The 27039-nt window shown below is 43.7% G+C and overlaps 1 protein-coding gene across 1 annotated transcript; it reads left to right on the top strand.

The window, feature by feature from the left end:
* ATP6V0E1 (ATPase H+ transporting V0 subunit e1) lies at positions 1-25275 on the top strand. Its single transcript, XM_077265794.1, has 4 exons — positions 1-274; positions 11175-11222; positions 21857-21969; positions 23266-25275. Exons 1-3 carry the CDS (start codon positions 171-173, stop codon positions 21948-21950), a joined length of 246 nt encoding a protein of 81 aa, XP_077121909.1. The 5' UTR covers positions 1-170; the 3' UTR covers positions 21951-21969; positions 23266-25275.
* Positions 25276-27039: the final 1764 nt, after the last annotated feature.

Below are 27039 nucleotides of genomic sequence, written 5' to 3' on the forward strand. Positions count from 1 at the left end.
AGCGGTCACACATTCCATTGCTCTTCTCACATTTCCGAGGTGGGGGCGGGAGGGGAGGAGCCAGTGCTGCCTGTCACATGACGCCCTAGGTGTAGTCACATGACTGTGAGAGTGCTCGCGCAGTATCCGGAGCCCCGGACTTGTGTCGCTGCTCTCCGTGAGGTGACAACATGGCGTACCCCGGGCTCCTCGTTCCCATCATCGTCATGACCGTGTTCTGGGGCATTGTGGGCGCCGTGCTGCCGTGGTTTATTCCCAAAGGACCAAATCGAGGGTGAGTATAAAAACTTGTGAGTTCCTCTTCCTCGGAGTGTGAGGGCTGAAGTGAGCGCCATGTTCGTGCGGCTTCTCTGCCGGAGACATGTACTATGTGCCAGGTTCTCTATAGATATGACATTAGTAGGCCGGGTGTATGGCCGAGCATGTGCCACTCGGAGAGGAGCCTCGCCAGTGTGTGTCTGGCCGTGGGCAGGAGTGTGGGAGGGGGTCAGTCACGGGTGTCAGGGCGGGTGAGCAATGGCTGACAGCTACCTGCTCTTCTGATGACCGCTGCAGCCAATCACTGTGCCTGTAAGGGGCCCAGGCTGCATCAGAGAGGGAACAGCAAAGAGGGATTGTTCTCTTATTTCACAAATAACCCTTTTATTAATGGAGCCCTAGCAGGGCCTACCGCTGGTCTGTCTGCCGGTCAGGAGCCCTAGGAGGGCCCACGGCTGGTCTGTCTGCCGGTCAGGGGCCCTAGGAGGGCCCACGGCTGGTCTGTCTGCCGGTCAGGGGCCCTAGGAGGGCCCACGGCTGGTCTGTCTGCCGGTCAGGGGCCCTAGGAGGGCCCACGGCTGGTCTGTCTGCCGGTCAGGGGCCCTAGGAGGGCCCACGGCTGGTCTGTCTGCCGGTCAGGGGCCCTAGGAGGGCCCACGGCTGGTCTGTCTGCCGGTCAGGGGCCCTAGGAGGGCCCACGGCTGGTCTGTCTGCCGGTCAGGGGCCCTAGGAGGGCCCACGGCTGGTCTGTCTGCCGGTCAGGGGCCCTAGGAGGGCCCACGGCTGGTCTGTCTGCCGGTCAGGGGCCCTAGGAGGGCCCACGGCTGGTCTGTCTGCCGGTCAGGGGCCCTAGGAGGGCCCACGGCTGGTCTGTCTGCCGGTCAGGGGCCCTAGGAGGGCCCACGGCTGGTCTGTCTGCCGGTCAGGGGCCCTAGGAGGGCCCACGGCTGGTCTGTCTGCCGGTCAGGGGCCCTAGGAGGGCCCACGGCTGGTCTGTCTGCCGGTCAGGGGCCCTAGGAGGGCCCACGGCTGGTCTGTCTGCCGGTCAGGGGCCCTAGGAGGGCCCACGGCTGGTCTGTCTGCCGGTCAGGGGCCCTAGGAGGGCCCACGGCTGGTCTGTCTGCCGGTCAGGGGCCCTAGGAGGGCCCACGGCTGGTCTGTCTGCCGGTCAGGGGCCCTAGGAGGGCCCACGGCTGGTCTGTCTGCCGGTCAGGGGCCCTAGGAGGGCCCACGGCTGGTCTGTCTGCCGGTCAGGGGCCCTAGGAGGGCCCACGGCTGGTCTGTCTGCCGGTCAGGGGCCCTAGGAGGGCCCACGGCTGGTCTGTCTGCCGGTCAGGGGCCCTAGGAGGGCCCACGGCTGGTCTGTCTGCCGGTCAGGGGCCCTAGGAGGGCCCACGGCTGGTCTGTCTGCCGGTCAGGGGCCCTAGGAGGGCCCACGGCTGGTCTGTCTGCCGGTCAGGGGCCCTAGGAGGGCCCACGGCTGGTCTGTCTGCCGGTCAGGGGCCCTAGGAGGGCCCACGGCTGGTCTGTCTGCCGGTCAGCTCTAGTTTCCCGTTATGAAAGGAGCATCATTTGCATGTATTAACCTGCTCCTCTACGGTCGGTGAGACTGAATATAGCTGAGCACACACTGGACTCGGGGGTCCCCCTTTCTCCTGACTACTGAAAGCCCACTTGGTCAGACCCTTCATCTGACAACTATTCCTCCCAACCCCTGATGCATACATGTGGTGTTAATGGGTAGAGGGGAATAAGCCTCTCTTGGTGGTTTTTATATATACGGTACCTGGGAAACAGTGTGCGTGTATGGGCTGGATACCACTGACTCATTAGATAACACTGTGTTACAAAGGTTTTGTCCCTCGGACAATTTTGAGTGTTCCTCATAGATTTTTTTTCTTGCTGATTTCAGAAATTACTTCATATTTTTTCCTATCACGTAAGGTTTTTGAGAAATTATACGAAACATATTATTCTGTGATAATTCTAAAAACACAGATTATAAACTAAAGTCATCTGCAACACACTTTTTTTGAACCATTGCTTTTGTTGATGACATCGATGCACATGTATGTAGTGTCACGGACGTCATAATGTAGACTATAAACTGTTGTTTCTTAACCCCTTACTGCCAGCTGATGGAATAGTACATCAGCTGGCAGTATCCCCCGCTTTGAAGTGGGCTCCGACAGTGAGCTCACCTCAAAGGCGCGTCATGTCTGCTGTTTTTAAAGGGCCACTGTCACCCCCCTCCAGCCGTTATAAACTAAAAGAGCCACCTTGTGCAGCAGTAATGCTGCATTCTAACAAGGTGGCTCTTTTAGTTTTAGGTTCAAGCATACCCCAAATAAAACGTTTTTTTTCTTAGCCACAATTCCTGTCTCTAGCCAGGTAGGCGGGTCCTCACTCCCCAGCTTGGCCAGCTCCTCTGCCGTCACTCACATCTTCCTGCGCTTTCGGCGCCGCCCCCTCAGCGCTGTTATTGTTTCAAATCCGGCGCCTGCTCTGTGTACTGGTGTCCTGCGCAGACGCAGTAAGCTCTGGCCGTCTGATGTAATGGCTGATACCAGAGAACAAAAGACATCCACAGAACACCAGGATGGATCTGCTGCACAGCAAATAGCTGTAGGACCTGCAATGACGTCACTGCCATGTGATTGCCCTAATCACATGGCAGTGACGTCATCCATCGCAGGTCACTTGAATTGTATCAGAGATGAATTCACATCTTCCATTTGTTTTTGTATTTCCTTGAGTTTGACATCTTCATATTTAACATTTAAAATTACCTACCACTACTTACTCATCTGACTTTATGGAGGAGTGGAACAATGTTCTGAGCAATTGCTCTCTGAATTTAATGAAGTTAATTGTTAAATATGAAGATGTCAAACTCAAGGAAATACAAAAACAAATGGAAGATGTGAATTCATCTCTGATACAATTCAAGTCCTCGTCACATTTTGAATCTCTCATTAATAAAATGCATGAAAATATTTCAATACTGGAGGAAGATATCATGGAGAGAAAGAAAAGAAAGTTCGCTAGGGATTTAAATGACTATGCCACTAATAAAATATATGATTGGGGGCAATGGGAGAACTTGAATAGAACTCCTAAATCCATTCTGAAGCGTAATCAGATACATCGCAGGCGCACAGCAGCAGTAAAAACGCACGTGAACTTCACTTCATCTGATCCAGACTCCTCGGATAATAATCCCAATGTATCGGATGTTTCTTCCAATGACACAGTTTATATGGGAAGAAAAAAGGTGTTTCGTCATTCAAAAAACGCCAAAGACGCGGTGGCAGGAAACACCGGGGAAAATCAAGGAATTATTACCCGCAACAAGAAGCGTCTTTTCAAATAAGGGTTAACGACAATGTTTTGAATTTATCATCTCAGCCCTTATCCCATGATCAGCTTTCAGTGTTGTCCTTAGGATTGAATTTTGTTCCCAGCCAAAATTTTGACTTGTTCACCACACTTCTGGATGTAAATAAGTTTGTTCGCAATTTAACGGTTAAAAAACATTTCTTAAATAACTCTGAAATGGTGGACATTCAACAACAGGATCATGAGAGTCCTTCATTCACAAATGAATTTCAAGGCATGGACTTTCAAGATCAAGTTTCACTTGTTACGTTACAGTCTCTGAGAAATGAAAATTCAAGAGATATGTTAATAACTGATCAATCCCAGAGATTTACCACTAAAAATCCGTTTTTTTATCCCATTCAGTCTAGATCAGACTGCATGGATAGATTCCAGGAGGTAGTAGAACGAGAACTAAAAAAATTGGATATTGATATAAAATCTGGCAGTGTTGGGTCAAACAACAATTTTTCCAAAAAACAATGGATTGCTCTACAACAATTACAAAATAATAAGGACATAATAATAAAAATGTCCGACAAGGGAGGAATTGTTGTGGTTCTAAACACTGCGGATTATTATTCTAAAATTATGGAATTGTTATCAGATGTGACTACATATATAGAACTTAAGACAAATCCGTCTAATGAATTTAAAAATAAAGTAGACAAATTAATAGAGGAAGGACATAATTTGGGTATTTTGACAAAAAAACAATCTGATTATTTGACAGTTCAGGATCCAGTATGTCCCATTTTTCATGGATTGCCGAAGGTACATAAAAAAGAAGCTATTCCTCCGTTAAGACCGATAGTCTCCGGGATTGGTTCAGCAAATGAACATCTCGGAGAATGGGTTGATTCATTATTACAGCCCCTTGTGGGTAGGATTCCAGGCTACATCAAAGACTCCAAAGAAATTCTGGGGGTGTTTGCAGAAAAGAAGTGGTCTATTGAGTTCGCATGGCTGAGTTGTGATGTGGTCTCGTTATATACGAGTATTCCCCACACCCTAGCCATGCGGGCCCTTCAGTTTCATCTTGAAAATTATAGTGATTATTCTGCAGATTTAATACAATATGTTTTACAGGTTACTTTTTTTCTCATGACACATAATTTTTTCATGTTTGATTCTCGTTATTATTTACAGCGGTCAGGTGTAGCCATGGGTGCGAAATTTTCACCTTCTTTGGCTAACCTGGTTATGGCTTTTTGGGAGCATAATTATATTTTTTCAGCCTCCAATCCTTTTCTTTCCCAAATAAATTGGTATGGCAGATACATCGACGATTTACTCATCATTTGGGCTGCCGATGTATCTGTCATACCGGATTTCATTAGTTATCTCAATTCAAATGAATATAATTTACGGTTTACGTACAGATGTGAACAAAAACAAATTGATTTTTTGGATTTGAGTTTAATGGGTAATGATGGCCAAACTATTGAGACAAGAACTTACCATAAATCTCTTAGTGGTAATACCATATTACATGCAGAAAGTAACCATCCGGAACATACCATTCAATCTGTCCCCGTTGGGGAATTTACTAGAATCAAACGTAATTGCAGTAATGCAAATATCTTGAATAATGAAATTGATGTAGCCTCGGGTAAATTGAGACGTCGCAATTATCCACCTTGGATGCTTGACAGAGCTCAGAAAATAGTAGCTTCAAAAAAACGTGAGAATTTAATCGCACCCAAAAGTGTGACTTCTCCAGCACCCATGCTTGTTGATAGAAATAGCAAACCATATGTTTGTTTTCAGTTCAGCTCACAGTTTAGCAGGGTAAAAAATATAGTTAATAAATTTCTACCAATTCTCCATGAAGATGTCAGTTTGGCCACGATTTTAAGCACAGGAATTAATGTAATATCCAGGAAAGCTTTGACTATCGGTAATAGGGTTTCACCAAGTATGTTTCGTACCCATACAAATATAAATAGAACCTGGTTAAATTACACAGGTTTCTACAAATGTGGTGGTAACAGATGTATAACATGTGCCCATGCATTAGTTACTAAGACATACAAAAATTCCACGGCCTCTCAGTCTTTTAACATAAAACAATATATCAATTGTAATACAGCCTTTGTAGTTTATAAGATAGATTGCAGCATATGCAATCTGTCTTATGTAGGCTGTACTTCTCGTAAACTAAGAGTACGAATTACGGAGCATTTACGGGACATAGGGAGGTCAGGAGACCTAGGTCGTTCTATATCGGCAGTGTCTAGACATTTCAATGTTCAACATGCAGGCAGCACAGATGGTTTTTGTGCATATGGTATTGAAAGAGTTAACAAACCCTTGCGAGGAGGTGATTCCAGACGCTGTCTTCTTATGCGGGAGGCGTTCTGGATTTATCACCTGAACACTCGCTTTCCTGCAGGTCTCAATAAACGTAATGAGCTGATGTACCATTATTAGGATTTTCTGTGTCATGAGGATAAAGTTTATTTTAAATATGTTCATATTTGTATAATTGTATAAATGTAATGATGTTTTGTTTTTTGTTTTTATGTGTGCACACCTTTTATATTAGCAGGACCTGTCTCTACCATGTGATTTTGGGTCAGCTGATTAATGGCTGACGGTGGCTATATGAAGTCAAATGTTCATTCACTTGTAGCTCTGACAAAGATCTGTTAAGATCGAAACGCGTAGCTCGTTTCCTACTGTTCCTCCTTCCAGCATGTCTGGTCACCATGCTGGGATTTCTTCACCCCGTGTACCAGTTGCAGTTCTCTTTCGCTGTTGGCTTGTTAACTGTGCGGCCTCCTCGGCTAGTTTGTAGTGTAAACCTTGGTCCGCCCATTCCTGTTTAAGCAGCTTGTACTCGGTGTGTTTATGCCTGAGACCAGATAGGAGTAGATATCCCCAGGAAAAGCCAGGTCAGGTTACAGGATATACCGTACCTTACACAAATGAGACCTCTTGAATGACAATTGCCTATGATTGCAAAAGGATACAGATATATTTCTATTTACTTGTTTACCTGAATCTCAATGTGCACACTGCAAATGCCACATGTTTGTCCTGGGAATATACTCTAAGGCCTCTTTCACACATCCGTTTTTAGGAATCGGTCACAATCTGTTATTTTTTAGAAAAAACAGCAACATTTGCTGGATCCGTTTTTTTCCCCATAGACTTGTATTAGCAACGGATTGTGACTGATGGCCTTCCGTTTCATCCGTCGTAAAGTCGTTGTCCGTCGGCAGGAGACAACGGACCTAGGAACGTTTTTTTTTTTTTTTGTACGTCGAAAAATCAGCCAGCGACAGATCCTGCTCCGTCCGTCGTTGGCTATAATAGAAGCCTATGGGTGCAGGATCCATCGCTGTCCGCCAGAAGACGTAATTCAATGTATCAGAAAGCTTGGCACTCAATAATGCTTGTAGAAAATAAAGTCATTTATTATACATCTGGATAGACAGATCAGCGGTAGCTCGTTTCTTGCTAAACGTTTTCGGTCCTTTGTGGACCTTCCTCAGAGCAAGTTTATCTACTGTACTGGAGCGTAGGATCTGGACTTATAATCAGAGGTATGAGTATACTGGCAATATACAGTGGGGCAAAAAAGTATTTAGTCAGTCAGCAATAGTGCAAGTTCCACCACTTAAAAAGATGAGAGGCGTCTGTAATTTACATCATAGGTAGACCTCAACTATGGGAGACAAACTGAGACAAAAAAATCCAGAAAATCATTGTCTGTTTTTTTATCATTTTATTTGCATATTATGGTGGAAAATAAGTATTTGGTCAGAAAAAAACAATCCAGATTTCTGGCTCTCACAGACCTGTAACTTCTTCTTTAAGAGTCTCCTCTTTCCTCCACTCATTACCTGTAGTAATGGCACCTGTTTAAACTTGTTATCAGTATAAAAAGAAACCTGTGCACACCCTCAAACAGTCTGACTCCAAACTCCACTATGGTGAAGACCAAAGAGCTGTCAAAGGACACCAGAAACAAAATTGTAGCCCTGCACCAGGCTGGGAAGACTGAATGTGCAATGGCCAACCAGCTTGGAGTGAAGAAATCAACAGTGGGAGCAATAATTAGAAAATGGAAGACATTCAAGACCACTGATAATCTCCCTCGATCTGGGGCTCCACGCAAAATCCCACCCCGTGGGGTCAGAATGATCACAAGAACGGTGAGCAAAAATCCCAGAACCACGCGGGGGGACCTAGTGAATGAACTGCAGAGAGCTGGGACCAATGTAACAAGGCCTACCATAAGTAACACACTACGCCACCATGGACTCAGATCCTGCAGTGCCAGACGTGTCCCACTGCTTAAGCCAGTACATGTCCGGGCCCGTCTGAAGTTTGCTAGAGAGCATTTGGATGATCCAGAGGAGTTTTGGGAGAATGTCCTATGGTCTGATGAAACCAAACTGGAACTGTTTGGTAGAAACACAACTTGTCGTGTTTGGAGGAAAAAGAATACTGAGTTGCATCCATCAAACACCATACCTACTGTAAAGCATGGTGGTGGAAACATCATGCTTTGGGGCTGTTTCTCTGCAAAGGGGCCAGGACGACTGATCCGGGTACATGAAAGAATGAATGGGGCCATGTATCGTGAGATTTTGAGTGCAAACCTCCTTCCATCAGCAAGGGCATTGAAGTTGAAACGTGGCTGGGTCTTTCAACATGACAATGATCCAAAGCACACCGCCAGGGCAACGAAGGAGTGGCTTCGTAAGAAGCATTTCAAGGTCCTGGAGTGGCCTAGCCAGTCTCCAGATCTCAACCCTATAGAAAACCTTTGGAGGGAGTTGAAAGTCCGTGTTGCCAAGCGAAAAGCCAAAAACATCACTGCTCTAGAGGAGATCTGTATGGAGGAATGGGCCAACATACCAACAACAGTGTGTGGCAACCTTGTGAAGACTTACAGAAAACGTTTGACCTCTGTCATTGCCAACAAAGGATATTTTACAAAGTATTGAGATGAAATTTTGTTTCTGACCAAATACTTATTTTCCACCATAATATGCAAATAAAATGAAAAAAAAACAGACAATGTGATTTTCTGGATTTGTTTTTCTCAGTTTGTCTCCCATAGTTGAGGTCTACCTATGATGTAAATTACAGACGCCTCTCATCTTTTTAAGTGGTGGAACTTGCACTATTGCTGACTGACTAAATACTTTTTTGCCCCACTGTATGTGGAGGCAAATTTAAGAGGCAGTAATGGAGACCGTGACTGTGAGCAGGATAAGCTGCTTGGGCATGCGATGTGCCCACACTGTGTACATTCTGTTGCCTGGAGCGCTGGTTGCGTGCTGGGATGCTGAGGGAGGACGTAGAAGATGTCAGAAGACGTAATCCAGTCATGGATTCCTTTTTTTCTTTAAAACAGAGCATGCCCGGAAGAATCTCTCCCCCCCCTTCTCCCCCCCCCCTTCTCCCCCCAGCTACAGTTGCTTCAACGGATCCGTAAAAAAAACGGACCCAGTGCATCAGTTTCTCACAATCGGCAAAGGATCTGTCTTTTCAACACTTGACAGAATCTGACTGATTCGAAAAAACGGATGTGTGAAAGAGGCCTAAGGCAGGGGTCCCCATTCGGTGGCTTGTCGCTGGGTGCATTAGCACCGGATCTAGCAAATGGCTATGAAAAGCAGGTCTCCAGATGGTGGTGTTTGTGAGTAGCCCTGCCCAGCAGAGCAGATCTGGATGCACATATAGAGGCCTGTGGGTGTAGAGATACTTTAGGTATGGTACGCTGAGACCGGATGATGCTACCTTCAGAAGAGGTGCTTGTACCTGGATGCAATAGTGCAGTGGGAGTGCTTGATGGGGGGTGATGTGGGACCCTGGTAATGGAGGTATCTGGGTGTCACTACTGTGTGGCGAGGCCTAACAGAGCTGAATATGCCTCGCAAGGTCAGAAAGTTAGGAGCCACTGCTCTTCGGTATCATACTATAGTATTTACAACAACTATAGGTTCATTTTTACTTCTTTTTTTTTTTTAATAGTTGCAATGGCAGCTGGATTGAAATTTTTTTTGTTTTATCTTTCTGGAAAAAAAAAAAAAAGCTAGAAACGTGTTTTTCTATTGATACTTTTGTTTAGTCTGCTTTCTTTTGGTTAAAACAGTGAGACCTCTTTATGGAGGCCTCCCCCTTTATCCAGATCAGACTTCCTATGGAATATTTTCCACTATACAATATAGATATTGGCGTGTCATTGTATATTGTTTTATGAGTGCGATAAACGCTGAACAGAGCTCTATGGATAGAGCTGGGCAGTGGCTATTTTCCTGATGTGCCGGTACTACGTTGACTGGTGCTGTCTGGCAGATGTATAGCCACGCTTCCTTAGTTACTCTCCACTATGGCTAATGAAGATTGGCTGAAAGTGGTGGATGTCTTTTATGAGGAAAACATGCCTGGGTCAGCACTTTATACTAGTAATTCAGTTGATTGGTGGTGTGTTGCTAGGATGCAGTGTGCATAGATATTGGGGTATCGGGGAAGATGGCTTTAAGCTGAATAGTACTGGGGTGTATGGGCAATCTTTGCAGATCTACTTCCTCACTTTTGCTCTGCCAGCCTTCTAGTCTATAGATGTCACATTTTCTGATGATCTTGGGTGTAGAAATACGACAAGGGCTGTGAAGTCAGTCGTAGAGTTGGTATAAAATGGGCCTAATCCTAAATAAGTTGGGTGCAGTGCAGGGTGTGCTATAAATGTTTTCATAAGAATCTGGGAAAGTTATGAAATGTCCTATAAATGTCTGTTCTGTTCCTGATCTCAGGATCTCTGCTTTTAGTTGAGAAGAATCTGTGCTGCACTTTATGTACATGCTTAGTAGTGACCAGAGCCGTGGGGTTGGAGGTGAGATGAATCTGTGCTGCACTTTATGTACATGCTCAGAAGTGAGGCAGGGCTGTGGAGATGAATCTGTGCTGCACTTTATGTAGATGCTCAGAAGTGAGGCAGGGCTGTGGAGTTGGAGTAATGGAAATTGAGGAGTCGGTGGTTTGGCTTAACGACTCCTCAGCCCTGAGTACGACTATAGCTGGCTATACACGAGAGAGCTGTAACCGAACATTTGTATGGCAGCTTTCTCACATGACTCCCTTGTACACATGAGCACACAGCTTGGCTGAGCATTGGTGTGTTTTCATAAAGGAGAGAGAACAAAGCCATTATCAGACAGAATAGGGATTAAAATTCCAAGTGCCTCATTCTCCTCACCCATGACATCATCTGTTGGGGGAGAGCCTGGAGGCCCCCCGTATACATTAGACTGTTGGACAACTTTCTAATCATAATAATAATAATATTATTATTATTGCGCCATTTATTCCATGGTGCTTTACATGTGAGGAGGGGTATACATAATAAAAACAAGTACAATATTCTTAAACAATACAAGTCATAACTGGTACAGGAGGAGAGAGGACCCTGCCCAGGAGGGTTCACAATCTACAAGGGGTGGGTGAGGATACAGTAGGCGAGGGTAGACTTGTATGTCAAGTTTCTGATGCCCTCTAATTCCTGCTCTTCTTTCCAGGGTCATCAATACAATGCTGGTGACGTGTGCGGTCTGCTGCTACTTGTTGTGAGTATAAACGGCTGTATTTTGGGTCCGTGTGCAATGACTTTGATCTGCCCTTCTTCTGACTAGCCATAATGTTCCTTTCTGTCTACTAAACACAGTCCTGGGGAAAGGACTTCTGGGTACACCTCAAGTGTAAAACCTTTTTACTTGTCGCCTTGATAGCAGCAAATCCATAAATAAAGCATTTTGGGTCCTAGCTAAATTTGATTAGCGTTAAAGGTGCATTCACACTATTTAAGATCCGTCTTCTCAAAGCAATCTGTTTTTTAAAGTATTGACAGCTGCAAACAATGATCCTACTCCTGTCAAATAGCTGATTGTCGGGGGAAGCAGCTACATATTTTGCCTGAGGGTGAATAGCATACCATGTCATAAAAGAATGATGTGAGTCAGCCAACAAGAGAGACCCTTATATAGAGGAGGTCTGTGGTTCTGTTCATAGGGTAAAGGGTGCCGAGCAGGAGGGAAACCCCTCCCCCACCCCACATGTTTATATGTCCTAGTAGAGTATATGATTTGGGTTGCCTTCATTACACAAGTTTTTGAATATATCAAACACCAATAGACATATAGCTTCAAAGGTATATATAAAAAATTATACCAGCTGTCCATCTATTGCACTCAGTACAAGCTCTTGTCCATCTATACTCTTACAACTGCACTGCTTACATGCTGGGAGAGGTCTATAACGGAAAACTTTTAAGTCCTCTAATTTGCAGGGTTGCATTAAATGTGTCCTGCCTAAGATTTTGAGTGTTTTTTTTACTTTTGTTGCATCATCTGATACATGTTGCATAGGAAAAGGTTTATCAGACTTTACCTCTGCACTATAGACCTCATAGACCAATATCTGCTGAAGCCACAGGTATCGACCACCAGGTATGGGGGGGCCTCCTGACTCCCCTAACAGATGATGTCAGGGGTGATAAGAATCCGGCATGTCCAATCTCAGACTGCCGACACTTCTGTTCTCTGTAAGATGAGCTGCTGCCAAAGGAGTCTGGCAGCGGCCCTCACATAGAGAACACAGTAGCCCTCGGCAGAGAGATCACTCCTGTGTTGGGAGGAATCAGAAGAGATAGCTGCCGGCTGAACCATCTGTGGAACAATCATACAGCCAACAGCTATTTATCGTGTATGTGGCCCCTTTAGTCTCGGCTCTGTTTCTGGTGGTCGAAAGGCTAAGAGACGGACCAGCTTAGATATATAGGGTCTCCAAGATGCCCCCATACATACACACGCTGGACTGACCATACATTTTTTTCATTGCGTGTTAGAGTAAGGGTAAGACTGTGCCAATACACACTTTTCAGCTTTTTCTACCCAGAACTCTTCCTGTGTCTGGTAGAGTAATTGGCGCTTCCATAGGGATCTAATCTATACATCTATATAAAGGTTTCGGTATAATGTGACGGTGTCCTCGCGCAGCTCCTGATGTGGGTGGAATGCGCCTGCCCTGTCGGAGAGAAGGCCAGCAGGTTGTCTCGAGATGAGTTTAGTCCAGACTCCTGGCCAGCTCCCAGTTTCCACGCACACGCTCTAGCTGAAGGGTGACATTAACTCCTGCTTGTCTAACAAGCCTCTGTATAAAACCTTTAAGGCTGATCTTTATTCGGGACATCTTTAGAACTTTTCTGTGAGCTGGGGTTTTTATTTCTAGTACTCCTTTCCCTAGTGACAGCCATTTATGTAATTTATTATTACATTTAGAAGAACATGTTCAACATTTGCTGAGGATTTTGCTGCAGGTTCTTTGTAACATACATGTCAGGAGGAGCCATAAGCCAATTTCACATTCCTATCTTATACCTCAGTAATCAAACCTCTGCTGTTGCTGTGCATTGTCTTGTACTTACAGATTAAGGCATAGTTTGAGTGGTACCATGGCTGTCTTCCTTACAGAAGTGCCCTAAGTTACAATATTTCCAGAACATTATCTGTCTTGGATTAATATAGCTTGAAACCACATTTAACACGCAGCATTACATCCACTGCCAATCTATGGCACATTATCGTGGGCACAGCCAATCGGCATGGGCATATCACTAGTAAAACCTCTGTTAGCGAAGTGCTTGGCTGTTTAGTGACACTTCTATATTACAGTATTTCTTGTTGTTACAAGGCTTAATAATAAAGAGTCATAATGCAACAATGTTGCAGCTCATCTGTCAGTATGTAGCGCTACCATTACTAGGTATTTAAAAGGAGTCTTAAAGTGACTGTTCAGACCAAGCACAGGCGCTCTGCACCCTTGGCGTGGCTGGGCCATTCAGTGAAACTTTCCAGCTACTTATTTTTCTTGTATCTCTGCCCGCTGTGGTGTGATTGACAGGTCTGACTTTACAGGAGCCACAGGAGGGCTGCAAGTAGTTGGATAGATACACTGAACTGTTTGGCCACATGGAGGGTGCATCAAGCAGCTGTACTTAGTTTGCCCAGCCCAGTTTATGCTGAAACACTCCCTTTAAAGGAGCACTATAAACTCCCAGGTAATGGTAAGTTACCACGGTTACTCATATAACCTGAGCATATTTTCATGGATGACTAACTATATGGCTTTGCATCAATTAGAATGACCGAACACTAATTCTTTTTCTGCAGGTCAATTTAAAGGGAAAATGCAGTTAAATAATAATGTAAGAATGACTATTGGCTGTAGTCAATCATCCTCTTGGACCCAGATCCTCTTTCGACCACTTTTAGGGCAGGTGGCATGCTTATGAGGTTGTCTGCTGAAGTTTGTGAGTTATGGAGACTGGAGCAAGCATCTTTCTTAAAGGGAACCTGTCATGTCAGAAAAATGCTAATAACCTGCAGATGTGGCGTTAATCTGCAGGCGAACATCGTTCTAAAGCCGTGCGGCTGCTGCACTGACAGCCCGACTACTGGGAGGAAATGAAACTCTCTTCCTCCTGGCAGCTTCCTGCTGTCAGTCATAGAGGAGCGGCTTCAGTCACCACTCAGTGCATACAGAGCGGCAGCTGTAACCAACCCCGGCACTGACTGACAGCCGGCTTGTCAGTAAGTGTTGGGATACAGCTGACGCTCTGTATGTACTGAGTGGTGACTGAAGCCGCGCCCCTTTAAGTTTCAATAGAGATGATTCAAGACCTTAGGGAGGAGCAGTGCTATTATACTACCCATAAAAACGGCCATCAGTTGACAATCCCTGTCTCCTGATTTGATTGTGAGATGTTTTACAGCTGGATTAGTAGAATACATTGTCGACATAGAAATTGGGTAGCCGATGTCCCAATGTGGTGGTGGCAATGGGGCACATGCACTTGTGTCCTTACTAAAATGTGAAACTACACAATTAATTTCCAGCACTAAATTCCTTATTCTGAGTAAATCCCTGGAACTGTGGATGCGCTATGGAGACTCCAGTGCAAATAATCTTTTGTAATGGGGGGAAACTCTCCATATGTAAGATGACAGTAAGGCAGGGGTCTAATTAGCATACAGCATCCGATGGGAGCTCTGCCATGCTAGTGACCCTGGCTCCGGCTCTGCTGTGAGTTGGAGCCGAGTGTCACGCTACTGTGCTCCGATCCTCTCGCATGAGAGCATCACCGCACAGGTGTGGAGAAGACAGAGAAAGTAATTTCTCCATCTCCTCCATTGCCGGCATCCACGGTGATTGCGCTGCACTCAGTGATATCTGCGCGCAGTCCGATGTGTTACATGCACCATAGACTTCTAGGGTGAGTGCGATCCGATTCTCTGATGCAATCACGGCATGCTGCCATTGTTTTCTCATGCTGAATCGGTGGGAGAAAATTGCAGATCTGCTCTGTGTCATAGTATAGCATTGCACCCCTCTGTAATATACGCCAGTGTGAGCAAGCGCTAAGGAAAATGCCATGATTTTATTTGACCACATTGTGAGTTGCATTGTTGGAGCAGCAATAGTTCCGCTAGAAAGTGTATATTGGAGGAATTGCACATCATGCATCAGCATTCCTGATATGTAAGGAATTGCTTAAAATGCACTTCCCTCTTGGAAGTATCAAGGATTAAAGGAAGCTTGTCCTAAAAAATGCCAGCATTTACCTGCAGCAATAGTGCCAGTCTGCAGGAGAATACCATTAGAAACGTACGTGGGTGCTTAACTGGATGATCAGCTGAAGGGGGCAAATGAAGTTCTAGTCTCCATTCAGCTCCTCACTTCCGGTCAGGTGGGTTGTGCTGGGGGCTTAGAGACACTGATGTGCTGTAGACATGCCCACTCATCTCTAGGTGAGATACTGCGACATCCGCAGCTGTGAACCCACCAGTAGACTCCATATATGTGTGTGGAATGTTATTTAGCTGTAAGCTAGCACTAAAGCTGCAGGGAAGTGCTGACACATTCCCTTTAATATTCATTTGATAGTGGTCCTTGTACAATGGATGATAAACGGAGTGTCAAACACCGGGTTACGACAACGCCCTCATATATATATGATATGATCAACAACAACCAGACTTCATTAGCACTTTTGTAATTTGATTGCTTACATGGTTTACACAGGGCAGTGACTGGGTACAATCCCCTGAGGGAACAGTTGTCTGTAAAAATGTCTCTTCAGAAAATTACGTATTGTTCAAAGGGTTTTTCCATGCTGTTGTGCGAATGTGTTAGAGCAGCACATTGGCTCAGTGGTTAAAACCGCAGCTTTGCAGCTCAAGGGTCCTGGGTTCAAATCCCACCAAGGCCAACATCTGCCTAGGAGTTTGTATGTTCTCCCAATGTTTGCGTGGGTTTTTTCTGGGTGCATGGGTTTCCTCCCACACTCCAAAGACATACTGATAGGGAATTAGATTGTGAGGCCCAATGGGGACAGCGATGATGTCTGTAAAACGCTGTGGAATTAATAGCGCTATATAGGTCAGTAAAATAAATACCTCCAAGTGAAAAGAATAAGTGGCGCCATTTAATAATTTTCCCCTACTTCAGCACCGCTCTCTTGCCGCTGCTCCTCTCTTTGTGGACATCTAAACAGTCTCTTGCTGCTGGAAAGAACAGGAATTAGGAATTTCATATTGGGCCTAGTGGCCACTGTAAAGGTATATGGTGTGTATAATAGTAAATATTGATATAAAAAATGTAATGTAAAATGTAATTTAAAATGAAACCTTATGTAAACTGAAGGTCATTTCCTGACGACACATTCCCTTTTAAGTTAACGTTTACGGCTGATCCAGCTCTCGATTGAAGCTTAGCAACCATATAACTGCGGTATATCTATAAGGTTGCCTTGGAACTGGATAGCATATCTCCTCACTGCCTTACAGACGCATTCATCCTCTGTATACTGTGGCATGATGCTGCTGTAGTTTTCCTTCACCTTTCTATAAGCTCGTTCATAATGGGGAAAAAAGCCTTTATCATTCCTCAGCAGTGAATTGAACCAAGGGATCCATCTCAAGTAGCTGCAGGAATTTCTGGGGCAGCGTTACATAACCACGCTCTTTCCAAGAGCTCTGCAATCTCTGCCTAGCTTGCTGTGTTTTTTTTTTTTTTTTTTTTTTTTTTTTTCCCTTAAACCCTGCAATGCAACAAAACAAGGCTGGAAAGTGAGGAGAATAAACCTCCTGAGGACGCCACTCTGACAACATTCGCAGCTTACTTTCTAGATGCAGAGTAACGGCACAGTGTGGATTCCTGTTTGTTCAGTACGATTTCTCCATATGCTTCACGTACCATCGTGCGGTCACGTAAATGTATCTGATGTGAGGCTCATGCCAGAATGACTTTCTTCAATGGGACGCTTGATGTTTCTTAGAAAGCTCCCTTGAACAATAAGCGTACTGTAGTAAGGTGCTGCAAATTTATTAAAAGGTACCGGCCTCTTTGGGCTGACCACACACTAGACAATGGAATCTATGCCAGCTACTAATAAGCTGGCATATATTTCAGGTACAGTTTATGCCAGTTTTCAGGCTTCATATTAGCATATTTTTACAAATTGAAAACGGCAATCTCAAAAGGTCACAAAATATTTGCACAAATATATCAGAAAACTGGCATAACTGGATTTATAAGTTCCTCTGTCAATTCATTTGATGTGATGGAAGCAGGAAAAATGATCAAGTTTTAGGGTACTGTCACACTCTGCAACTTTCCAACGATCACGACCAGCGATACGACCTGGCCGTGATCGTTGGAAAGTCGTTGTGTGGTCGCTGGAGAGCTGTCACACAGACCGCTCTCCAGCGACCAACGATGCCGAAGGCCCCGGGTAACCAGGGTAAACATCGGGTTACTAAGCGCAGGGCCGCGCTTAGTAACCCGATGTTTACCCTGGTTACCAGCGTAAAAGTAAAAAAAAAAAAAAAACGTACATACTCACATTCCGGTGTCCTTCAGGTCCCTTGCCGTCTGCTTCCCGCTCTGACTGAGTGCCGCCGTAAATTGAAAGCAGAGCACAGCGGTGACGTCACCGCTGTGCTCTGTACTGCCTTACGGCCGGGAGTCAGAGCGGGAAGCAGACGGCAAGGGACCTGAAGGACACTGGATTGTGAGTATGTACGGGTTTTTTTTTTTTTTTTTACTTTTACGCTGGTAACCAGGGTAAACATCGGGTTACTAAGCGCGGCCCTGCGCTTAGTAACCCGATGTTTACCCTGGTTACAAGCGAACGCATCGCTGGATCGCTGTCACACACAACGATCCAGCGATGACAGCGGGAGATCCAGCGACAAAATAAAGTTCCAAACGATCTGCTACGACGTACGATTCTCAGCGGGGTCCCTGATCGCTGCTGCGTGTCAGACACAGCGATATCGTATGGATATCGCTGGAACGTCACGGATCGTACCGTCGTAGCGACAAAAGTGCCACTGTGAGACGGTACCCTTAAGGAACAGTACTTAATATCGTTTACACACTTGTTCAGTCTTTGATTCCCAGAGCATCTACAAAATAAAATCTTGTGGGTTGTACCAGTCTGTAGTGGTTAGTACCTACCAAGAGGTCCAAAGAAGGTCAACTGGTGAATCTGTTCTCACTAAAAATTGCTCCGACATGGTTTGAAGAAGATTAAAGAGTTCAACATGTTCATGTGACTTCCAAAAACACTCCAGATCTCCATTCAATAAAACATTTGTTGGATGTGCTGAAAACACTGATCTGATCCATGGAGGTCCCACCTCACAAAGGATGTTCTGCTATGGTCATGGTGGCATCTGACACCTTCAGAGGTCTTGTGAAGTCCAGGCCTCGACAGGTCAGAGCTATTTTTTGGAGGTATAAGGCAAACCTACACAATATTAGGCTATTTGGTGTATACATCACTTATAGGGGTTTAGCAAAAAAACGCAATTCTTTAACCTATCACTAGGGCTGATATGTCGGGCTTTCTTTTCTGCTCAAGAAACAAGTTACAGGTTGCCATCAGCAGTGGTCGTCTTTTGCTGATGGATTGTTGAGCAATGGTGGGAAATTTGCCATGGCCTTACGAGTTTATTGCTTTGCTCTTACGATACTTAATTTACAAAGCTAGTTCTAGATTATTATAATTGTGAGTCTATAGGCTTCCAGACAATATAATTGCACTTACACATAATTATAATGCAGATATATACTTTTGAAACTTGCCTTATAACCATCACTATTGCTCCTCAGTATAAGTTTTCTGTAAATCTATATTTGTCCTGTAGGCTCTTTATACAGTTGTGTCAAAGTGTTTGCCTCCTTCCTGATTTTCTATTCTTTTGCATGTTTGTCACACTTAAATGTTTCAGATTACCAAACAAATTTCAAAATTAGGCAAAGGTAACACAAGAAACCACAAAATGCAGTTTTTAAATGAAGGGCTTTATCATTAAGGGGAAAAGAAATCCAAACCTACAGGGCCTGTGTGGAAAAGTGATTGCCCCCTAAACCTAATAACTGGTTGGGTCACCCTTGGCAACAATAACTGCAATCAAGCATTTTCGATAACTGGCAAGGAGTCTTTTACAACGCTCTGGATGAATTTTGTCCCACTCATCTTTGAAGAATTGTTGTAATGAAGCCGCATTGGAGGGTTTTAGAGCATGATCCTCCATTTTTAGGTCATGCCACAGCATCTCAATTGGATTAAAGGGACACTGTCACCCCTAAACTAAAAGAGCCACCTTGTGCAGCAGTAAAGCTGCATTCTACCAAGGTGGCTCTTTAGTTTTTGTTGCTGTTATTCCCCAAATAAAGGTATTTATAATTCTGCCCAAATACCTTTCTTTAGACCTGGAGGCAGGTCTGAACCCCCCTCCTTGAAGCGCCAAGCTGCCGTCAGTCATATCTTCTGGGGCGCTGGTCGCCGCCCCCTCAGCGCTGTTTTCCTCGGAAATCCGGCGCCTGCGCTGTGCTCTTCTGCCTTGGGCAGACGCATTGATCATTGGCCGTCTGACCTCACCTGCTGGGTTGCAGACTGCGCCTGTGCGGGCAGTGCGGCCACCCAGCTACTGAATCCCCGCCCCGCAGTGTGTTATGCATTATGCACAGTGCGGGGCTGGGATTCCTGGGCATGCGCACTGCGCTTGTCAGACGGTCCCCCGCCTTCCAGCCCTGCACTGTGCATAATGCATAACACACTGCGGGGCGGGGATTCAGTAGATGGGTAGCCGCACAGCCCGCACAGGCGCAGTCTGCAACCCAGCAGGTGAGGTCAGACGGCCAATGCTCAATGCGCCTGCCCAAGGCAGAAGAGCACAGCGCAGGCGCCGGATTTCCGAGGAAAACAGCGTTGGGGGGGCGGCGACAAGCGCCCCAGAAGATATGACTGACGGCAGTTTGGCGCTTCAAAGAGGGGGGGGTTCAGACCTGCCTCCAGGTCTAAAGAAAGGTATTTGGGCAGAATTATAAATACCTTTATTTGGGGAATAACAGCAACAAAAACTAAAAGAGCCACCTTGGTAGAATGCAGCTTTACTGCTGCACAAGGTGGCTCTTTTAGTTTATAACGGCTGGAGGGGGTGACAGGTTCCCTTTAAGGTCAATGACTTTGACGAGGTCACTCCAAAGTTTTACTTTTTTTTTTTTTTTTTTTTTTTTTTTTTTTTTTAAGCCATTCAGAGGTGGACTTGCTGGTGTCTTTTGGATCAATGTCCTGCTGCATAACCCAAGTTTGCTTCGACTTGAAGTCACGAATAGTGATGAATGAGTTTACTCGTTACTCGAGATTTCCCGAGCACGCTCGGGTATCCTCCGAGTATTTTTTAGTGCTCGGAAATTTAGTTTTTATCGCCGCAGCTGAATGATTTACATCTGTTAGCCAGCATAAGTACATGTGGGGATTCCTTAGCAACCAGGCAACCCCCACATGTGTACTTATGCTGGCTAACAGATGTAAATAATTTAGCTGCGGCAATAAAAACTAAATTTCCGAGCACTAAAAAATACTCTGAGGACACCCGAGCGTGCTCAAGAAATCTCGAGTAACAAGTATATTCGCTCATCACTAGTCACGAACAGGTGGCCAGACATTCTCCTTCAGGATTTTTTGGTAGACAGCAGCATTCATGGTTCCATTTACCAAGTCTTCCAGGTCCTGAAGCAGCAAAACAGCCCCAGACTATCACACTACCATATGTTACTGTTATGACGTTTTCTTTTCTAAAGTGCTGTGTTACTTCAATGCCAGATGTAATGGGACATAAGTTGAACTTTTTGGAAGCTCTTTGTCTCATCAGTCTACGGAGTATTCTCCCAAAAGTCTAGGGGGATCATCAAGATGTTTTGTGGCAAAACAGAGATGAGCCTTTGTGTTATAATTGCTCAGCAGTGGTTTTTGTCTTGGAACCCTGCCATACAGGCCATTTTTGCCCAGTCTTTTTTTTATGGTAGTCATGAACACTGAACATAACGGAGGCAAGTGAGGTCCTGCAGTTCTTCGAATGTTGTTGTGGGGTCATTTGTGACCTCTTTCTTAAGTCATCTCTGTGCTCTTGGGGTAATTTTGGTCAGCCGACCACCCCTAGGAATGTTCACCACTGTTCCATGTTTTTGCCATTTGTGGATAATGGCTCACTGTGGTTCGCTGGAGTCTCAAAGCTCTAGAAATGGCTTTATAACCATTTCCAGACTGATAGATCTCAATTTTTCTCATTTGTTCCAGAATTTCTTTGGATTGTGGCATTTTGTCTAGCTTTGAGAATCTTTTGATCTACTTTGCTTTGTCAGGCAAGTCCTAAATAAATAATTTCTTGATTGAGAGCAGATGAGGCAGTAATCAGGCCTCGGTGTGGCTGGGGAATTTGAACTCCGCTTTCCAAAGATATGATAAACCACGGTTAATTTATGTTTTAAGGGGAAAGGAGGGGGCAATCACTTTTTCACACAGGGCCATGTAGGATTGGATTTATTATTCCCTTAATAATTAAGACCTTCATTTAAAAACTGCATTTTGTGTTATCTTTTTGAGTTTAAATTTGTTTGGTGACTTGAAACATTTAAGTGACAAACCATGCAAAAGAATAGGAAATCAGGAAGGGGGCAAACACTTTTTGTCCACTTTTGCACGGTACCAATGATACGTTTGCATACTAACATGACCTGTCCCATTGAGTCTTTATTAAATGATAGTTAGTACTATACACTTGGTTGCTTGATCTCTAGTCTTGATCAATTGAATCTAACGTTCTCATTTTATGAATGTTATCACATACAGCTGGCTCATTGCAATTCTGTCCCAGTTAAATCCTTTGTTTGGACCACAGCTGAGTTCTGAAGTGATCTATTATCTGAAAAACCATTGGCCTTAAACCAGCTCACCATTTCAAGGTAAGATGTGTAATTGGGCACGGATATGTACACAGGACAGCTTTGTAATACAGGAGGATGTAGTTCCCAAGACTACTTCTAGTTCCTATTGATGCTATGAATGCTGATATGAATGAAATCGGACAGTTGAACATCCCTTAGACTTTGCAAACTGTTTAGAGCCCAAATATACATCAGATTAAGGATGGCTGAACCCAGTGGTTTCGACAGGACTGTCCTACAATCTGTGTTTGTGGGACTCCTGATTCTCATATGACATGAGATCAGGAGAGATGAGGATTAGGCAGTTTTAATTAAAAAACCTGAACCTTTCTGTTCTATAGGTACATAAGTCACTGTCACACATAACTGGCTGCAGTTTTCTCCCCTCTCCCCATTAAAAACACAAGAATGCTTACCCAAGCACTCGCTGTTAGCTGATGGCGGTCTATGGAGTGAATTTCCAAGTACCTGATCTTTTTTTTGAAGCGTAGGAAGATGTTGGTCCATTGACATACAAGGCCAGTTGACTAGAGGGTCACAACCTGGCTTCTCTAAACATCTCTATGGAGCAAGATGACTGGTGGGTCACAATCCTGGCTTTCTTCAAAAGTATCCATGGTTCAGTCTCTCTCCCTCTCCTCTGTTTTTGAAGTCATCAAACTGTCTGGCCTACACAATGCATAATTAGCATATCGGTAAACCTCACTAATCATCAAGGATAGGCGCATAATATGTTATGTCAAATGTCAGCTTACATGTCAGTATTACAGGTTTACACAAGCAAGTCTGTTTTCTTGACCAACCAGAAATCCACACTTAAATTCAAAAGTCAAGTCAATAGTCGTCTAGTTAATTAAGATACAATGCTGTGTCTTTACAGCTGCTTTATAGAGGTATCCACAGAATTGAAAGTTAACCCCCTATTCTTGGGTTAGATGATAACTTACTCATAGATGGGGTTTTGGCCACTATTACCCTCAGGGATCCTGAGAACATACAGAGCTCTGTTTTGAACCAAGCTGAGGCACGCATGCTTGATCTTTACGCCTTTGTCTGTGGGACTCCTGGAAACAGACGAACGTATACTCTACGGGCTAGTCCCATAGACAATGAACGGAGCATCTCTTAAGCATGTGCGACCAATGCATTCAAGATGGGACTCTCAGGATCCCTGGGGTTCTTGTGAGTAAGAATGAGCCCAGTAAGAACATGGGTAGAACTGAATAGTGTGGATGTTTTCTCCATATGATCTACATTTTGTGTTGTATCAATTGACTTGCTGTAAGTTATCTGTTGTTCTCTTTTGTTTTTCAGGAAAAGAACTCGATGAAGATTTGCCTTAATGTTTTCCAGTACCTTAAATGCCTTAATATCTGTATTACTTGAATTTTCACAGTTAATGCATTTCTAAATCTTGGCTACTATGCTTCTCTTTTTCACTCCTCTAAATATTAACCTTTTTATGTTGTGGGGTCTTTTTAATTTTTTTTTTTTTTTTTTTTTTAATTGTGATCCTACTGATTCTAATTAAGGGTCTATTTGGGACTTGACAACTTTTAAACAAATACTAGGGACACGTGTAACTGGGAAAAAAAAGTAGAAACTCACAATTTTTTCTTTGTTCATCATGACGGATTTGTTATGAGGTGGAAATATCTCATGGTAACGTGGCTGTCTCATTGGCTCAGTATTACATGCATGAACTTCTGGAGACATTGGGTGACTGGTCAGTGCATGCTGGGAGTGTACAACACCATGGGATACAACAAGGAGGCACAGGCGAAGGGGGAAATGTATTAATATATGTTTAATTTTCTGACATTTCCAATGTTGTTTAAAATTGCTAAAGTCCCAGAGCGCTCTTTAACCTCCAACATCACCAAATAATTTTAGACTTCCTAAATCCCCTAACAAACCATTGCACTCAGTGGGTAAGGGATTTTATATATTTTATACATTGGACACTAATGCAGGAAAAATAGTGTTCAGTCTTTTTCTCTCCAGTATTGAATGATCTCCAAATATGTGTGCCCTATTTATGTAATTCCTTCATATTTCCAACAAAGTACATTCTGTTCCTGGTTTTCATCATTGCCACAACTCACTGTGTGCCTTTTAGTCTGGCTCTTGGAATTTGTTTTAGAAGAATAAAAAAAATAATTGTATGGAAACCATGAGTTTGTACTAACCTAAATGTAGTTTTTCATGTGAAAGATTTCTGAAATGAGAGAAAAAATATTTGTACTCCATCTGAAATTGACAATTTAAAAGGTTAATCCCTCAATGGCATTTTTTTATACAAAGCACAATCTTTGCATTTGCATAACAATTGTGAATATATATTACAATGCCGACAAAGTATTTTGTAGTCACTTTGTCTTTTTATCATCTATTTCTGCCTCCTGTGCGTCCAGCTCTATAAGACTGGATGGGTGGTCCTATTTTTATCTGTTAAAACTACATTTCTCAGCAGCACATTGCTTCTTCTAAGTGCTGCAGGCCCCCTTCTCTGTTTCTTTCCAATAGAGCAATCTCAACACTGGTCATTTTTATTTCTATGGTTAAGGTGATCATTAAGAATAGAGTGCCTGAGACCCACTATGTAACTAATATTCATTACTATTTATAGGCTCCATGTCTCACTGTTGTACAGTGCATGACCATGCTCTACCCTGCATGCATTGAATTAGGTGAGCTTTGGTACATGACAGCGGTCACGGCAATGAGGATGCTATGAGAAAGTCTGGGGGGATGTTCTATTAAACACTGTCATAGGTGCATGTGTTATTGATAAATTAGACCATTAGCTCTGGTCATTTGGTGCAAATGCAGCTGTTGTCCGTGAGATGTTCAGCATGACGTAGCTCCTAGATGCATTAGACGGGGTCATTAGGTGATCTGAGCATGTTTGACTGTTGGCATTAAAACTGCTGGAGGGCTGAACAGTGCCAATGGAGGGACAAGGGAGTTATTTTTGGGGTGGGTGGGGTGAAAGAAGGGTTATAGTTATGGGGGTGATGGCTGCAAATCAGTGCAGATGCGAAAATAGATCGAATTTATCACACACTATTTCTGTATGTACTGAAAACTTGAGACCGCATTGTAGTTTTGGGAATAACTTTTTTGAAGAATTGAAACCTGGAAAACATCAAATGCAAAAATTAAATTGTGTTTACGTTCAGAGTGTGGGTCGAGTAGGCATATAGTTGTTGTAAGAACATCAATACCACTGCCACCATTTTTTCACGAACATCACTTGCTCTCGACTGATGTTTCAAATGCTCCACTTGCCTATCGCAATAGGCTGACAATGAACTAAGCTCACCACCACACAGCCAGTTCTCACTCGCCGTTTTGAGAGGCCATCAATATGCCTGCCCTGGGTTGGACACTAGCACAAACGCCAAGCTTTCCTGAGCACATGATAGGTATGCTTCTCGCACTCTGGCAAATCACAGAGTAACACTATCCAGCTATACTCTTATGAGTACATTTGGAGCCGCAAGGAAAAAATTTACTATATTTTAGATTTTAATATACAAATACTACAGTGCTAAAGTAAGTGTATACATAGCAAACCGTCTCTAATCGCTCAGTTATTTCACATACAGCTGAATTGCCATGATAGGAGTGAACAGAAGTGATGCTTGGCAGCTGCTATTTATCCGGGCCTACATTGCTAATCAGACTTTTCTAAAAATAAGTTTGGGTGAACAATATTCTTTAAAGACCAAAATGAAAATTCCAATAAAATTGGTGATAATGGAAGCTTTTGTTGAATTTCATGGCCTTTCATTAGACAATATTTTATTAACTGATCCCATCAATGTTGGCAGACTTTGCCATGAAAAATGATTGGACATATAGATCATAGGCTGTACAAATCGCATATCACTGCCAAATCTCTAATTAACTAGGTATCAAATCACACTTGTTTTTGTCAACACGTAAAGTATAATTTGATATTTGGCTAAATGGGTAATCTGATACCTTCCTAAATTCTGAGTTTTGTGGAGTGGAAAATCATCATATGCTGGAGCTGCAGTTTACACCAACAATCTCGTCTCCGCATGATGGGTAGTAAACAGGGTTTACTGCTGGCGTTCCAACTAGTCATCTAGAGTTGAGGAAACTTTTAAAAATTTGGTTCCGATTAAGATCAGGGTCGAATATTGTTTTTGCAATATTCGCCGAATGTCATTGGAGTCAATGAGAGTTGAAATGAATTAATATGTTCTAAATTGATTGTCAAACATAAATTTGGCACGATTAAGGTACCAATATGGCACGAATATGACAAATTCAGATTCGGTGACCGATTCCAAACATACAGGTGCTTCTCACAAAATTAAATGAACTTTTTAAGGATATTCTATTTCAGTTCTTCAATATAAAAAGTGAAACTCTTATTATAGTCATTACAAATAGAATGATCTATTTCAATTTATGTTAATGTTGATGATTATGGCTTACAGCTAATAAAAACCCAAAAGTCATTATCTAAGTAAATTAGAATAATTAACAAAACACCTGCAAAGGCTTCTTAAGCATATAAAAAGGCCCCTTAGTCTGTTTCAGTAGGCTCCACAATCATGGGAGAGACTGCTGACTTGACAGATTAACACACTCCACAAAGAAGGTAAGCCACAAAAGGTCATTGCTAAAAAAGCTGGCTGTTCAGAGTGCTGAATCTGAGCATATTAATATATTAATGGAATATTGAGTAGAAGAAAAAAGTGTGGTACAAAAAGGTGCACAAGCAATAAGGATAGCTGCAGCCTTGAAAGGATTAAGAAAAGGCCATTCAGAAATTTAGGGGAGATTCACAAGAAGAAGACTGCTGCTGGAGTCATTGCTTCAAGGGCCACCACACACAGACGTATTCAGGACATGGGCTACAAGTGTCACATTCCTGGTGTCAAGCCACTCATGACCAATAGACAACTCCAGAAGCATCTTACCTGGGCCAAGGAGAAAAAGAACTGGACTGTTGCTCGGTGGTCCAAGGGTTTGTTTTCAGATGAAAGTACATTTTGCATTTCATTTGGAAATAAAGGTCCCAGAGTGTGGAGGAAGAGTGGAGAGGCC

This window comes from Ranitomeya variabilis, chromosome 5 (assembly GCF_051348905.1).
Source record: "Ranitomeya variabilis isolate aRanVar5 chromosome 5, aRanVar5.hap1, whole genome shotgun sequence".
Taxonomy (NCBI): domain Eukaryota; kingdom Metazoa; phylum Chordata; class Amphibia; order Anura; family Dendrobatidae; genus Ranitomeya; species Ranitomeya variabilis.

Coding starts and splice junctions, on each gene's coding strand:
- ATP6V0E1 (XM_077265794.1), top strand. CDS start 171: ATGGCGTACCCCGGGCTCCTCGTTCCCATCATCGTCATGACCGTGTTC. Junction 275..11,174: donor CCCAAAGGACCAAATCGAGG/GTGAGTATAAAA, acceptor TCTTCTTTCCAG/GGTCATCAATACAATGCTGG. Junction 11,223..21,856: donor GCGGTCTGCTGCTACTTGTT/GTGAGTATAAAC, acceptor TATCACATACAG/CTGGCTCATTGCAATTCTGT.